Consider the following 14510-nt stretch of genomic DNA (forward strand, 5'->3'; position numbering starts at 1 on the left):
AACTCCCATTTCTTGAGCACTTACTATGAGCGCGGTACTTTACATGCATTATTTTATTGGCATAACTTCCAGAAGCTTCTCAAAGAAACCTGGCTCAAGGACATGAGGTAATATCCTCAGCTCACACTGCAGACAAGGGCAAACCCAGGATTCAAACCACAGCCTGTCTGTTTCCAGAGCCCCTTAACTCCTATTCTGCCATTGATGGACATCTATCCATCTGTCTGTCCATCTATCTGTCCGTCCATCCATCCATCCATTCATCCATCCATCCATCCATCCATCCACTCAACCATCCATCAACTGTTCATTTGATAAACATATGTAAGTTACCCACTGGGTTCTGGAAAGATAGCCAGATTCTTCTGAGTGCCTCACATGCTTACAAGGATAGTCATGTGTACCAGCCATTAATTTCATTTGTTTTCTTCTTGGTGCCTTTAATTAAGAAGTGCCCCTGCCAGGAATGCTGTCTTTTCTGCCTGTCTAAATCCTTACAGGCAGAGGCCCTATCTCCTCACATCAGGGAAGTCATCTGAGCTAGAGCTCGCTGAGCCCTCCTGTAGACTTTGGCAGCCTAATTAGCACATGACCTTTGGCCAGCGGGAGCTGTAGGGAGGACTCTGCAGATCTTTGGATTTCTGCATAGGCCAGTCATCCCAGAGTGCTGGGGGACCAGGGACTTGCTTTATGCAGTTGACTGCCCCCCAAAAAGCACCCGGTTCAAAACCTAGTTCACTGACCTTGACGCCCAGATCTGCCATGACTTTGCCATATGAACATGGGCATTTTCATTATCTATAATATCAGGATCATAATTTATTCAGCTTTCTTTGAGCACTTCTTTGTGTTCAGAGGGGCTTCTAGAGATTACAAAACCCAAACCAAAAAAGTCCCATCATTCAGATAAGATCAGGCGTGTTCAGTGTGGTATGGCCGTAGACGAAAGTACCATCATTCAAAGGAGTCACAGTCTGGTGGGGAGATAAAATTGCATTGTCACATCTCCATCACAAGTTTTTAGAAAGCCCTCCTTTCTTCCTCAAATATTTACTGAGCATCTACAATATGCCAGACCCTGGGGGTGGAACAGCACATAAATCAGGGGTTCCTCCCCTCCCCGCCTCTCTGCCAGCACAGCCCTAAGGAGACCGTGAAGGGGCTCACGAAGGTCTAAAGTTCTCCAACTGGGAGAAGCCTTTCTCTTGCGAAAGCAGTGGCCCCTTCTCAATTTGTCCGCCAACTTGTCTCCCCAGAGATAGGTTGCTTAAATGAGTACACACGCGCTCACTGTAAGACTTTGCAAAGAAAAAAAAAATTAGAAAAAAACTTAACCTCGGTCCCATCTATTGAACGCTTTGGAAGGGTTTCCTTTCCAGACTATGTTTCCTCCTCCATTTTTTCCCCCCCACATTGTTGTGCTCATGCCGTATGGAGAATTTTGAACCCTGCTTCTTTCCACTAACATGTAAGCATGCTCTGTATCCTTCCGCCTCTGCCGATAACCATTTTTAACTAGTCTATGGGTGTATTTAACCCAATACCTATCATGTGGGCATTTAGGTTGTTTCTGATTTTCCACCGTCATAGGTAACACAGTGATGAATACTTTTATGGGCAAAGCTTATTTCCATGTGTAATACGGAATCCTAGAATTAGGATCACTGAATCAGAAGGAGTGAACGCTATTGGAGTTTTTGACTTGGCCGACACTTTTACTTTTCGCAAGGTGGCTGGGGTGTCAGTCTGTGCCTGGAAAAGGGCCATACCTCTGGATTTTATGGGGACGAATGAATCTCCCACTCACTGAGCTGGTGGTTCTCCAAGTGGAGCCAATATCAAGAGTCACATGGAGGGTGTGTCAAACCCAGCTGGCTGGACCCCACGTTCTGTGCCTCTGAGCCAGTTGGCCTTGCGTGTAGCCAGAGACTCTGGATTTCTAACGAGTCCCCGAATGACTCTGATGCTGCTAGTCTGGGGACCACACTACGAACCCTAAATCAAGGCATTATCGGTTCTCCCGCTTTTCCACCAACTCTGTTAAAAATGGAAGACAATGAACAGGAGGGCTTTCAGAACCCATGTTTTTGCCAAAAGCATTCAAAATTGAGGCAGGAATTTTTTTTAAATGTTTATTTGTTTTTGAGAGAGAGAGAGTGCAAATGGGGAAGGGACAGAGAGAGAGGGAGACAGAGGATCTGAAGCAGATTCCACGCCGACAACACAGAGCCTGACGTGGGGCTCGCACCCACAATCTGCAAGATCATGGTCTGAGCTGAAGTCAGGGGCTCAACAGACTGAGCCACCCAGGCACCCAAAGGCAGGGGATTTTTTTTTAGTGTTATTTTTATTAAAGTCATGCACATACTTGGTTTAAGGAATTAAATAGGGTGAAAAAAAAAGCAGTCTTCTGCCCCCACTTCTGCTCCGCAGAGGTAACACCCTCAAGATTCCTTAGCTGGTCCTTCTAATGTTCACTCTCATGTTTCTGAACAAGATTCTGCTGTTTCCTGATTTGTCCATCTGAGGCGTTACCGGTTGCCTCCTTATGATGGAAGGTAAGGATATAAAGTTCTCCATCCTACCATTAGTTTTTTAGTTTTTGGTTAAGTTCTAGTCAATGTATATATCATTATGTCTGTGTAAGTGTTGTTTACTCTTGAGCCAAGTGATGTACAATGATTTTACCTCCAATGTCTAACCTTTTATTTTTCATGGAGCCACTTTTTTTTTTAAGTTTATTTATTTATTTTTGACAGAGAGAGAGAGAGAGAGAGCGCATGAGCAGGGGAGGGACAAAGAGAGAGAGGGAGAGAATCCCCAGCAGACTCTGCATTGCCAGTGCAGGCCCCACATGGGACTCGAACTCACTAAACACGAGATTATTACCTAAGCCAAAACCAAGAGTCAGACGTTTAACCGACTGAGCCACCCAGGCGCCCCTTCATGGAGTCACTTTTAATTGATTTATTTGTTTTGGGTTGCTGTCATTAATTCCCCTAAATTCTCCACCAGAACCGGAAAACCCTCTAATGCTATTTTCCAAATCAACCAATGCCAACAGGAAATCTATTAGTTCCTATTTGTTTGGTTTCTTCCTGCTGAATTCGTTTCCCAGGGGTTGCCTAACGAATTACCACAAACTTGGTGGCTTGAAACAATAGACATTTATTCTCTCGCAGTTCTGGGGGCCGGAAGTTCAAAATCAAGGTTCTGGCAGGGCTGATTCCTTCTTTTTTTTTTTTAATTTTTTTTTTTTTTTTTACGTTTATTTTTGAGACAGAGAGAGACAGAGCATGAACGGGGGAGGGGCAGACAGAGAGGGACACACAGAATCAGAAGCAGGCTCCAGGCTCTGAGCCATCAGCCCAGAGCCCGACGCGGGGCTTGAACTCACTGTCTGTGAGATCATGACCTGAGCTGAAGTCGGACACTCAACCGACCCAGCCACCCAGGCGCCCCAGGGCTGATTCCTTCTGAAATGCTCCGTGCCTCTCTTCTGGCTTCTGGTTGTTGCTGGTAGTCCTTGGTGGTTTTTTGGCTGGTGGCTGCATCATTGCAGTTTCTGCCTCCATCTTTACGTGGCCTTTTTCCCTCGATGTGTCCTCTCTCTCTGTGTCTCTCATGGCCTCCTTGTAAGGATGCCAGTCATATTATATTAGGGGCCCGGTACAACTGGCATCCTTATACATATGGCCTCTTCTTTTTAAAAAAAATTTTTTTAAACATTTATTTATTTATGAGAGACAGAGTGAGACAGAGCATGAACAAGGGAAGAGCAGACAGACAGGGGACACAGAATCCAAAGCGGGCTCCAGTCTCTGAGCTGTCAGCACAGAGCCCAACCCGGGGCTCGAACTCACAGACCACAAGATCATGACCTGAGCTGCAGTCGGATGCTTAACCGATGGAGCCACCCAGGTGCCCCATGTATGGCCTCTTCTTAATTGATTACACCTACGAGGACCTTATTTCCAAAAAAGGTCACCCTACAAAGTTCTGGGTAGTTATGAATTTGGGGAGGATGCTATTCAACCCAATAGACCCACTGGTGTTCTTCTTAGAGCCTCTGCCCTCCTGCTCTATTTGGGCTGGTGGTTCTTTAGACTTGCTTAGTTCCCTCACTCTCATGCTGAGAATTTCCTTCATTTTCCTCTGCAAATACTATTCCTTTATTTCTTGTCTCCTCCCCTTGGTTTGCTCCCTAGTTGTGTTGGGGCACATGTTCCGGTACCTGTCTAACAAAGAGTGTGTGGAAAGTACGTTTTTGCATTGCATATCTGAAAATATCTTTTTCAACGTTCACACCTAACTTGTGGTTTTCCCAGGCATAGAAATTAGGTTGAAAAATCATTTCCCCCCAGAATTTTGGAGGCCTTCTATTTGGGCAGCTGGGTATAGAATGTGCCATATTATTCTGTTTCCTGAGCATTTTTACTCTTTGTAAGCTACAGAAGCCTCTCTCTGCCCCCCGTGTTTTGAAATGCCGTCGGGATGTGTCCCCACGAGAACTGCCTTCATCCTTTTTGCTGACATCCAGTGGTCCTTTCATCTGCAAACTCACATCCTTCATTTCCTGGACAATGTTCAGGAACATCACCTATTTGATTTCTTTCCCTTTGGTTTTTTTCCTCTCTTTCTGAAACTTTTAATCAGATGGCACACATCCTGAAACGGACCCCTGAGTTTCTCATTTCTTTCCTCCTGCTTTTCATTACATTCCTTTTGTGTTCTGCTTTCTGGGCGATTCTTGGTCTTTATCTTCCAACCCATCTGTGGGTTTTTTAAATCTCGGTTATCATGTATTCAATTTCTAAGCCCTCTTCCTTGTTCTTGGAATGCTCCCAGTTTTCAGCATCCTGTTTGGGTCCTGCAGAGGTGATCTTTCCTCTTATCTCTCTGATGATATTCCCTAGAGTTGTTTGTTCAATTTCCTCCAGCAGCCTGCATGGTCTGTTTCCTCTGAGTTCCTTCTCTCTGATTGTTTTGGTCCTTGCCTTTGATGTAATCAGCTTTCCTCAGATGTTGGTGACCTTGACTGTTCGTGTTTAAGAATGAGTCACTTCAGGGACACCTGAGTGGTTTAGTTGGGTAAGCGTCTCATGTCGTGATCTCAGGTCGTGATCTTACCGTTCATGAGTTTGAGCCCCCAGCGGGGCTCTGTGCTGACAGTGCAGAACCTGCTTGGGATTCTCTGTGTCCCTCTCTCTCTGCCCCTCCCCTGCTTGCATTCTCTCTAAATAAATAAACAGATAGATAGATAAATAAACAAATAAACAAACAAACAAACTTAAAAAAAAAAGAATGGGATGCCTGGGTGGTTCAGTCAGTGAAGCATCCAGCTTTGGCTCAGGTCATGATCTTGCAGTTCGTGGGTTCCAGCCCCATGTTGGACTCTGTGCTGACAGCTCAGAGCCTGGAGCCTGCTTCAGATTCTGTGTCTCCCTCTCTCTGTGCCCTCCCCTGCTCGCCTTCTGTCTCTTTCAAAAATAAAAATAAACACTTAAAAAAACACTAAAAAAAAAACAAAAAAAAAGAATGAGTCACTTCAGAGCTGACTGAAGGCCCTGTGTGTGGAATGGGGGTGGGGGTGGGGGGGTATGTACATGGTATGTCTCTCAGGGAGACTGGCCTGGAAGTGGCCGCTGTGTTGGGGGGTCCCCAGCATCACCATCTGTAGGCCCTTTGTCTGAGGCTGTTTGATTCCTCCAGAGAAAACTCCTTTGATCTCCGCCCTGGGGTAGAGGTGTGTGTGGAGGGCTGGAGCTAGGGTATAAACCTGGCTGCTGGAGGTCTGGAAGCGGGGCAGCCTGGGGACGTGGCTCTTGCCATTCAAGTGCAGACAAGCATGTCCATTAGAAATAGAAGGAGCCAGGGCGCCTGGGTGGCTCAGTTGGTTAATCATCCGACTTCTGATCTCAGCTCAGGTCACGATCTCACAGTTTGTGGGATCGAGCCTTGAGTCACACAGCCCGCTTGGGATTCTCTCTCTGCCCCTCTGCCTCATTCTCCTTCAAAATAAATGAACTTAAAAAGAAATAGAATGGGCCACATATATAACCGAACATTTTCTAGGGGTACCTGGGTGGCTCTGTTGGTTAAGTGTCCGTCTGGGTTCAGGTCATGATCTTGCGGGTTGGGAGTTCAAGCCCTGCATCGGGCTTCCCTGCTTGGGATTCTGTCTCTATCCCTCTCTCTCTGCCCCTCCCCCACTCTCTCTCTCTCTCAAAATAGACTTAAAAAAATAAATGCAAATTTCCAGTAGCCACAGTAAACCCAGTAAAAAGAAACAGGTGAAATTAATCTTAATAATATATTTCATTTAGCCCAGTGTAAAAATACTATCATTTCAACATACAATTAACATAAAAGTTAACACACTTCACATTTTTTTATTCCTACAAATCTTCAAAATCCGGTGTCCTGCACGTACAGCACATCTCCCCCGGGACCAGCCACGTATCATGTACTCACTCGCGACATGTGGCGAGTGGCCGCTGCAAGGACAGGACAGGTGTAGACCATCACTTCAGGCTTCTCGTCCCGGCAGAGGCCCTCCTGAGTCTGGCCCGGGCTCCCAGGAGCCCCGGAGCCCCTCGTGGCCTTCAGGATCCATCTGATACCCAGGGCGTCCCTGCCACCCTTGAAGCAGGAGGCTACCATTTGCACAGGATTTCCTAGGGGGTTCCATGCACCTGTTCACTACTGGGCTGGGGGAACTGTCCTGTCCCTGTGCGGGTGTTGAAAACTGAGTCCCCTCTCTCCCGTCCCTCCCTTTGCTTTTATTCTTCAGGTTCCCCAGCTGTTTTTGTTGCTTCGTGGGCCATCAGCAGGCACTTTCTGGAAGACGTTGGGTAAGCTGCTTGAAGGAGAGGTAACAGGAGAGTATTTTATATCATCCAGCTCTTCGAACAGGATGGACACTTGTTGGGAGCTATCTAGGAGAGGCCTGTTTTTCAAACTGGGGGCCACAGGCGAGTTCTCTGGAGGCATCGTCAGCCTCAGACGTGCTCTGAGTCAGAGGGGAGAGTCGGTTCTGATAGCACTGGGCACACAGCCGCAGTGCTCAGGGTCACCAGCATGGGCCATTCATACGAAGGGCTCCTCAGAGGACTAGCCTTTCCAGGTCAGCTCAGTTCTCCACGCCTAACGGAGCCTGGCTGTCCACAGGTGCTGGGACATCAACGCCAACGCGTCCATCTGGTGGGTCATTCGAGGGCCTGTGATCCTCTCCATCCTGGTGAGTGGCCATCTTCCTGAGCTGGGCTCCAGTGGGAGAGAGGGAAACAGTGACTGGCCTGGACAAAAGGCCAAGAGACAGGGCTCCCTCCTGGTGCGGGGAGGGATCAACCACAGAACTTCCAGAGGTTGGCGGCCCGCAGGAGGGTTTAGAAGCTCCGCCCCCTGAAGAATGGCAGATGGAAGTGGGAGGGGCAGTTAGGAGGTTACATAACTCCCTTTGGTCTGTGAGTAGCCACTGAAATGTGATTAGCCGAGCTCCTTGCCCTAACCTGGCTGGCTCTGTGATGAAACCCCCCCCCACCTTCAGATCCTTTGGGTCCTGTCCTGATCTGTTTTCTAGGCATCCCCTTGTTACTGGGAAGAATCATTGAGCTGGGATCATAGGCAGGGAGCTGAGGAAAGCTGAGTGAGGCATGGTCTTGGGCCCTCAGGGTGCTGTTGGGAGGGGCGGGGAGGAGATACAAGAGTGACTTAGGGACAGGGAACCCAGAGGGTCTCAACTGGGATGCCCTTCAGAATCACCTGGGAGCTGTTTAACAATATTGATGGCCAGAGCGCCCGGGTTCCTCAGTCGATGAGCGTCCGACTCGATTTCAGCTCAGCTCATGATATCACGGTTTGTGAGTTGGAGCCCTGCATCAGGCTCTGCGCTGACAGGCGAAGCCTGCTTGGGATTGTCTCTCCCACTCTGTCTCTGTCCCTCTCCCCATCTCTTTCTCAAAGTAAATCAATAAACATTAAAAAAAAAAAAAAATACTGAGGGCCAGAGATTCTGCTCTCGTTGTTCTGGGGAGGGGCCCGGACACCAATCTCTGGTTTAAGTTCTCAGGTGCTTCTACTCTGCAGTCAGGGTTGGGAGCCCTGGAGCTGAGCCTGTGGGTGTGGATATGAAATAGGGGGACAGAGGACGGGGGACACCCTCGGGTTGTCTCCTGGATGGAATCAGCCCCTCAGCCAGGCGCAGGGTTCAGGGGGGGTACAGGTACAGGACCAGTTGACAGGAGTGCCCTTCATGGGCTCTCTGGGGCGGGGCAGGGGTGCTGCACAAGGCAACAGCCCCTCCTCTTCCACTGGCTGGCTGGTGACCTTCTAGGGGCAGTTGGGGGAAGGGAGCCATCCTGCCATCCTATGACCTCCCTCCTTTTTTCTTTTTTAACATTAAAAAAATTTTTTTGGAGGTGGGGGGAGGGGCAGAGAGAGGGGAACAGAGGATCCAAAGAGGGCTCTGTGCCGACAGGCTGACAGCAGTGAGCCCGATGCGGGGCTCGAACTCACAAACCATGAGATCCTGACTTGAGCTAAACTCGTAGGTGCAACTGACTGAGCCAAGCAGGTGCCCCTTTTGAGCATTTTTTAAAAGTTTGTTTATTTATTTTGAGACAAAGTGAGTGCACATGCGTGAGCGGGGAAGGGGCAGAGAGAGAAAGGGGGAGAGAATGAATCTCAAGCAGGCTCCATGCTGTCAGCACAGAGCCCTACACGGGGCTTGATCCCACGACTGGGAGATCATGACCTGAGCCAAAATCATGACTGAGCCACATAGGTGTGCCCGCCCCCTTTTTCTAAATAATAGACTTCATGTAAAAAGAAAAGTTGGAAGATACAAAGTCTGTTTTTCAAAAGGGAATAAAATCACACATACTTTTAGCACCTAGATACACACAATGGATACACATGTGCTTTTCTTTCCTTTTTCTTTGAGGAAAAACATACTTTTTTCAAAATGCTTAATATAGTTTTGTATTCTAGTTTGGTTTTTCACTTAGCAAGAGATGTGAGGTGTCCCATGTCCTTTGAAATTATCTAATGAACCAATGTGCTATGACTGCATGATATTCCCACAGGAGGGCATTTCCTCATTTAGTTAGGGCAGTTTCCTTGCTATAATTCTGGGAATCTGACAGCCCAGCCCAGGAGAGCCCCAGCGGAGGGACAGTGGGCCCCAGTGTCCTGGCAGATTTCATGGGACTGGGTCTATCTAGTGATTGAATGTTTGGTGGATACTCCTGATGCAACATATCTCCCAACAAGGGCACCTGGATGGCTCGATTGGAAGAGCATGTGAATGGGGCACCTGAGTGGCTCAGTCAGTTAGGTGTCTGACTTCGGCTCAGGTCGTGATCTCACAGTTTGTGGGTTCGAGCTCCATGTCGGGCTCTGTGCTAACAGCTCAGAGCCTGGAGCCTGCTTTGGATTCTGTGTCTCCCTCTCTGTCTCTGGCCCTCCCCACTCATGCTCAGTCTCTGTCTCTCTCTCTTTCAAAAATAAATCAACATAAAAAATAAATAAAGAAAAATATAAAAGGTTTTATCTTAAAAAAAAAAAGAAAAAAGGAAGAGCTATGACTCTTGATCTCAGGGTCATGAGTTTGAGCCCCACATTGGGTGCAAAGATTACTTAAGTAAGAACTTAAAAAAACAAAACAAAACAAAATAAAAACCTCCCAACCAGTTGGTCACAGGGCCTGGAATTTCACTATTTGGGACTCATTCTTGGGACCTTAGAGAATTTTTTTTTTTTTTTTTTTTTTTTTTTTTGCCTTCCAGTGCTCCCTATTAAATTGAATCCAACTCTAAGACAAAAAATAAATGGAAAAAAAAAGCTTTTATTCATATACACCATGCATAGCCAGCTCTGAGCAAGAGGCATAAACAAACAAGCTGAGAAGCATGTTCCTGAAGAAGCAGCTGGGCTAGGAGTCCTGACAGGCCCCTAATCCTTGTCTTGTGGCCAGCATTCCCAGGCCCCAGGCTGTTTGTGTGAACAATGAGGGTGCCCGGCTGGCCGAGCCCACTGATCCCTGCTTCTGTAAATGGTGCTGGAGCCCGTAGGTGGGTGAGAGAGGAGGAGAGGTACCACCGTGTGGGCATCTTTATAACATTCTGGCACTGGGCTCCGGGAAGGCAACACCAAAAGAAATAAACAGACTACATTCCTGTCCTTTAGGAAGTTGGGATTGGGACTGGCAGATACGTGGACACACACAAGTTTGACAGACGTATGCATTTGTCCTCTTTCAAACATTTCAGGTGCTTACACAGTGACATGATCCCTCACTGCAATATATCAGGAAAAGAGAGGTGATCAAGGGTGGCTTCCTGGAGTTGGTGACTGAACTGCAAAGTGAGGCTTTAAGGCTCTGAGGCAGTGGTTCTCAAAGTATGGTCCCCAGGCCGGCAGCTTCACCATCACCTGGAAGCTTGTTAAAAGTGCAAATTCTTGGGCCCCACCCCAGATTTACTGACCTATAGCCTTGGGACCCCACCCCCACCCCCCAGTCAATACCCTAAACCTTAAGAACCTCTGCTGGTGGGGCACCTGGGTGGCTCAGTTGTTAAGCATCTGCCTGTTGGTTTTGGCTGAGGTCATGATCTCAGGGCTCGTAAGTTCGAGCCCCACATCGGGCTCTGCACTGGCAGTGCAGAACCTGCTTGGGATTCTCTCTCGCCCCGTCTCTCTGCCCCTCCCTGTTTGAGCTTTCTCTCTCTCTCTCTCTCTCTCTCTCTCTCTCAAAATAAACATTAAAATGACGACAACAAAACTTCTGCTGGAAGAAAGCCGTGCTACTCAAAGTGTAGTCAAGGACCAGCTTTGACATCATCTGGAGCTTGATGGAAATATAGACTTTCAGGTCACCTGAAACCTGCCTTTTAACAAGGTCCCCAGGGGTTTCAATGCACCCCCAGTGTGAATAATCCCTGATGGCAACTGAGCAGACCTCAGAGCTCCAGCAGCCAGGGGGTAGGAGCGGGTGCCGGGTCAGTCATCCCCTCCCATAGGTTTGCTCCACCAGGACTGTGGGGCAGGTGAGGGGAGGCACAGTGGTGCAATCTCGGGTGTGGCCTGCAGTGCCTTCTCTGCCCTCAGGTCCAGGGGTCAGGGGCCTGGAGGGGTGGCGATCACCTTCAGCCCCACCTCTGTCTTGTGTTTTACAGATTAATTTCATCCTTTTTATAAACATCCTAAGAATCCTGATGAGAAAACTGAGAACCCAAGAGACAAGAGGAAATGAAGCGAACCATTATAAGTAAGTGGAAGGCAAAGACAAGGCTTGCTCAGTCAGCACGTATTTCCTGAGCACCTATTGTTTACCCAACTGGACCTAGTTCCTGGGAGGTTACAAATGTAAATAGGAATGGGGGCGGGGTGAGGGGGGGTGGGATGGGTCCTTTGTGCAGCCTGAGAAGGCTGCCCCAGTGGTGGGAAGATAAGAAATCTTTCAGGATCCCAGGAAGCAGAGATTTGTGCTTGGGGCAACGCCAGGGAGTCTCCTGATGGGTTTCGGGGACCCAGCTTCAGGGACATCGATATAGGTCTGTGTATTGTTCAAGGGAGAATGGCCTTCATCAGATTTTCAAGATATGTGATCCAGAAATACTCTGAAACCTTTAAGATGCTGAAGGGAGATGCTGTACTAGTTTGCTAGGTCTATCATAACATAACCACACACTGGATGGCTTAAAGAAGAGAAACTTACTCGCAGTTCTGGAGGCTGGAAACCCAAGGTCAAGGTGCCGGCAGGACTGGTTTCCTCTGCCTTGTAGATGGCTGCCATCTCCCTGGGTCCTTTTGTCTGTGCTCAAAGGTGTCTCTTCCTCTTCTTAAAAGGACGCCAGTTGATTGGACTAAGGTCCCATCCTAACAACCTCCTTTTAACTTAATCACCTCTTTTTAGGTCCTGTCTGCAAGCAGAGATAGGTATTTCTGAGGTCCTGCAGTTAGGGCTTCAATTTATGAATTGGGGCTGGGGAGATGTAATTCAGCACAGAACGGTTAAAGACAAATCAGTGTCCAGCGGTTCTGAGCTTTGAGAATCCAGCAGTGAGTTGGATTACTTGGTGACAGATTCTCCAGGACATTTTTAGAGCAGTGGTGTCCAGAGTAAGCTGGAGCGGGGGATTCAGGATAAAGCTGCAAGACAGAACACAGGATGCCCAGTTCAGTGTGAATTTTGGATAAACAACAAATGGTGTTTTAGTTACTTACTCAAAAAAATATGATCCTTTGTTTACCTGAAATTCAAATTGAACTGGGCATCCTGTATTTTTTATTTGCTAAATTTAGCAACCCTAATCTGGGAAGAAAAAAAAAGCACATCTCCTTATAGGTATTTATTATCAAAAAAAAAAAAAAAAAGAATCCTGGCTTTGTGAATAATATGTTAAATAACACATGCACATAACTTATAAATAATAAAGTTGTTTGGGTGCGTTTGTGTCCAAATGTTATTTGCCGATAGGGGTGCGTAATCAGGTATTTTGGGGACTGGCCATGGGTGGTGGGTATGTGGGAGTTAGAAATTCTCTAGAATGAAAAGTCAAACCACAAAGGTTGGGGGGGGGGGGGGCCCTCCGCTGGCCTCCTGCAGTCAGGCAGGTTGGGTGTGTGGAGCTGTGCCCTAGGGGAAGGGGGCAGGACACCGCAGCGGGTCTGGGTCTGTGTCTGTAGGCGCCTGGCCAAGTCTACCCTCCTGCTGATCCCCCTCTTCGGAGTCCACTACATCATCTTCGCCTTCTCCCCAGAAGATGCCATGGAGGTCCAGCTGTTCTTTGAATTGGCCCTTGGCTCGTTCCAGGTAAGTTTCGCGGGACTGTGACTTTCGGGAGTTCTCTCTTTCCTTAAAGAGAAGTGGAGACCACAGAGGCGGCAAGCCAGGTCTTCCCAGAAGGGTCCAGCAGGGGGTTTGGGGGTGCCTGCTTTGGCTGACATCCAAGAGAAGCTGGGCAGGACCTCACTGTGCTGTGGGACCCAAGTTCCCCACCAGTCAGATGGTGGGAGGTAAAACTAAGGAGAGAGACTGACTCCAGGGAAGACGAAAGGGAAAAATAACCCCACATACTGCATTGCACACCTCTCCACAGTTTATATGTAGTCAAAATAGCCTTAGTGCTGAGGGCTATGGCTGAGCCATCAAAAAGCAGGGCAGGAAGAGGAACATTGTGGGAATGAGGGAGAGGGCATCTGAAAGAGAATAATATCTTCGTCTTCATACTGGGAAGTCCATAAAAAATGCCCCAAACCGAAAAATCCAGAAGTAGCATCATCAGCATATTCTTCAGAACCAGTGAAAAGAATTCCAAGTAGTTGCCTCTGAGGAACAGGAAATGGGGGCAGGGGTGTTAGGAGGCTGCTGTTGTTTTGTGACAGCAATCATTTGACTCTTTGAAACTTGCATGCATACACAAGTTACTGAGAATAATACCCAACCTAAAAAAAAAAGGGAAGAAAGAAAGTGAGGGAAGAAAGCACCTACCTATTCATTCGAGATGTTGTGAGGCTTAAAAACAGAACAAAACAGTAAACGTGTTTAGACAGAAGGACTCTTAACATGAATCCCAAACGTCACAGTGTTACTTTGTTTACTCATAGCTGTCTCCTTCCAAAAATAATATGATGTAGCTTTCAGGAAAACCATACAGAGGACAAAAAAAGAAAAGAAAAAAAAAAAGGTAGCCAAGGATCAGTGAAAAAAATAAAAATAAAAACCAAAATTGAGTTCATACAGAGAAGCAAATTCAGGAGAGTGCTAGGAAGGTGGGAGAACTTAGAGATTTCCAGTAGCCAGAGCAAAAACAGAAACACAGTCTGTTCTAAGATTTATAATATCCGCAATGGAAACAAGCAAATTCCCAGGAAAAGGCTAGAGATTATAGGCTTCAGGGCCTGAGAGAAATTTCTCCCAGTGGATTTTCCTAAAGAAGCCAGCCTGTTCGCAACAAGATTGATTATCCTGCAAAGTCCTCCTCACTGGGGAGGCTTTGGTCTCAGGACGGGGCTCAGAGTCTCCCTTGTTGCCTGAGTTCAGTTCAGGGTGGGTGAGGCCGGGGTCACTCTTCTGTCACTTTCAGGTTCCGGGGAGGACACATCACTGGGCACACGTCATTGAGTAGAGTCAGATCTTCTCCACACCCTGCCTTCAGACCCTACCCCAGGGCTGTCCCCTCTGCCCAGAGCTCCCTGCCGGTGCCCCAGGCTCCAGAGAACCCAGCCTCTTATGTAATCCACATTCTTCGTTTCTTCATCCAGAGTTTCCGTGTCCACCTGCTCTTGTAATGTGTGGGAAGGCTGGGCTCACAATGGCCCATTCAGCAGGTGGGGGATTCCGGGTCCACATGGGTGGAAGGCCTTGACCTGGCTTCCAGAAGTGGGTAGTGACCTCACTGAGAGCACAGATACCCGTGTCTGCCTCCCTGCACAGAAAGGGAACTTCCTGTCCCCTGGAGTTGGGGCTTGTGGCTGGGGCTGGGCCATTTGGTTTCTCTCTAAGG

The 14510-nt window shown here is 47.8% G+C and overlaps 1 protein-coding gene across 1 annotated transcript in view; it reads left to right on the forward strand.

Moving 5' to 3' along the window:
- SCTR (secretin receptor) overlaps positions 1–14510 on the forward strand; it is a 78139-nt gene that overhangs the window by 58871 nt on the left and 4758 nt on the right. Inside the window, exons 8-11 of the mRNA XM_042954217.1 lie at positions 6794–6854; positions 7171–7240; positions 11178–11269; positions 12691–12817. Of these exons, the coding sequence (XP_042810151.1) occupies positions 6794–6854; positions 7171–7240; positions 11178–11269; positions 12691–12817 (350 nt within the window). The remainder of the gene's footprint in view (positions 1–6793; positions 6855–7170; positions 7241–11177; positions 11270–12690; positions 12818–14510) is intronic.

The sequence above is a fragment of the Panthera leo genome, chromosome C1, assembly GCF_018350215.1.
Source record: "Panthera leo isolate Ple1 chromosome C1, P.leo_Ple1_pat1.1, whole genome shotgun sequence".
In the NCBI taxonomy this organism is placed as follows: domain Eukaryota; kingdom Metazoa; phylum Chordata; class Mammalia; order Carnivora; family Felidae; genus Panthera; species Panthera leo.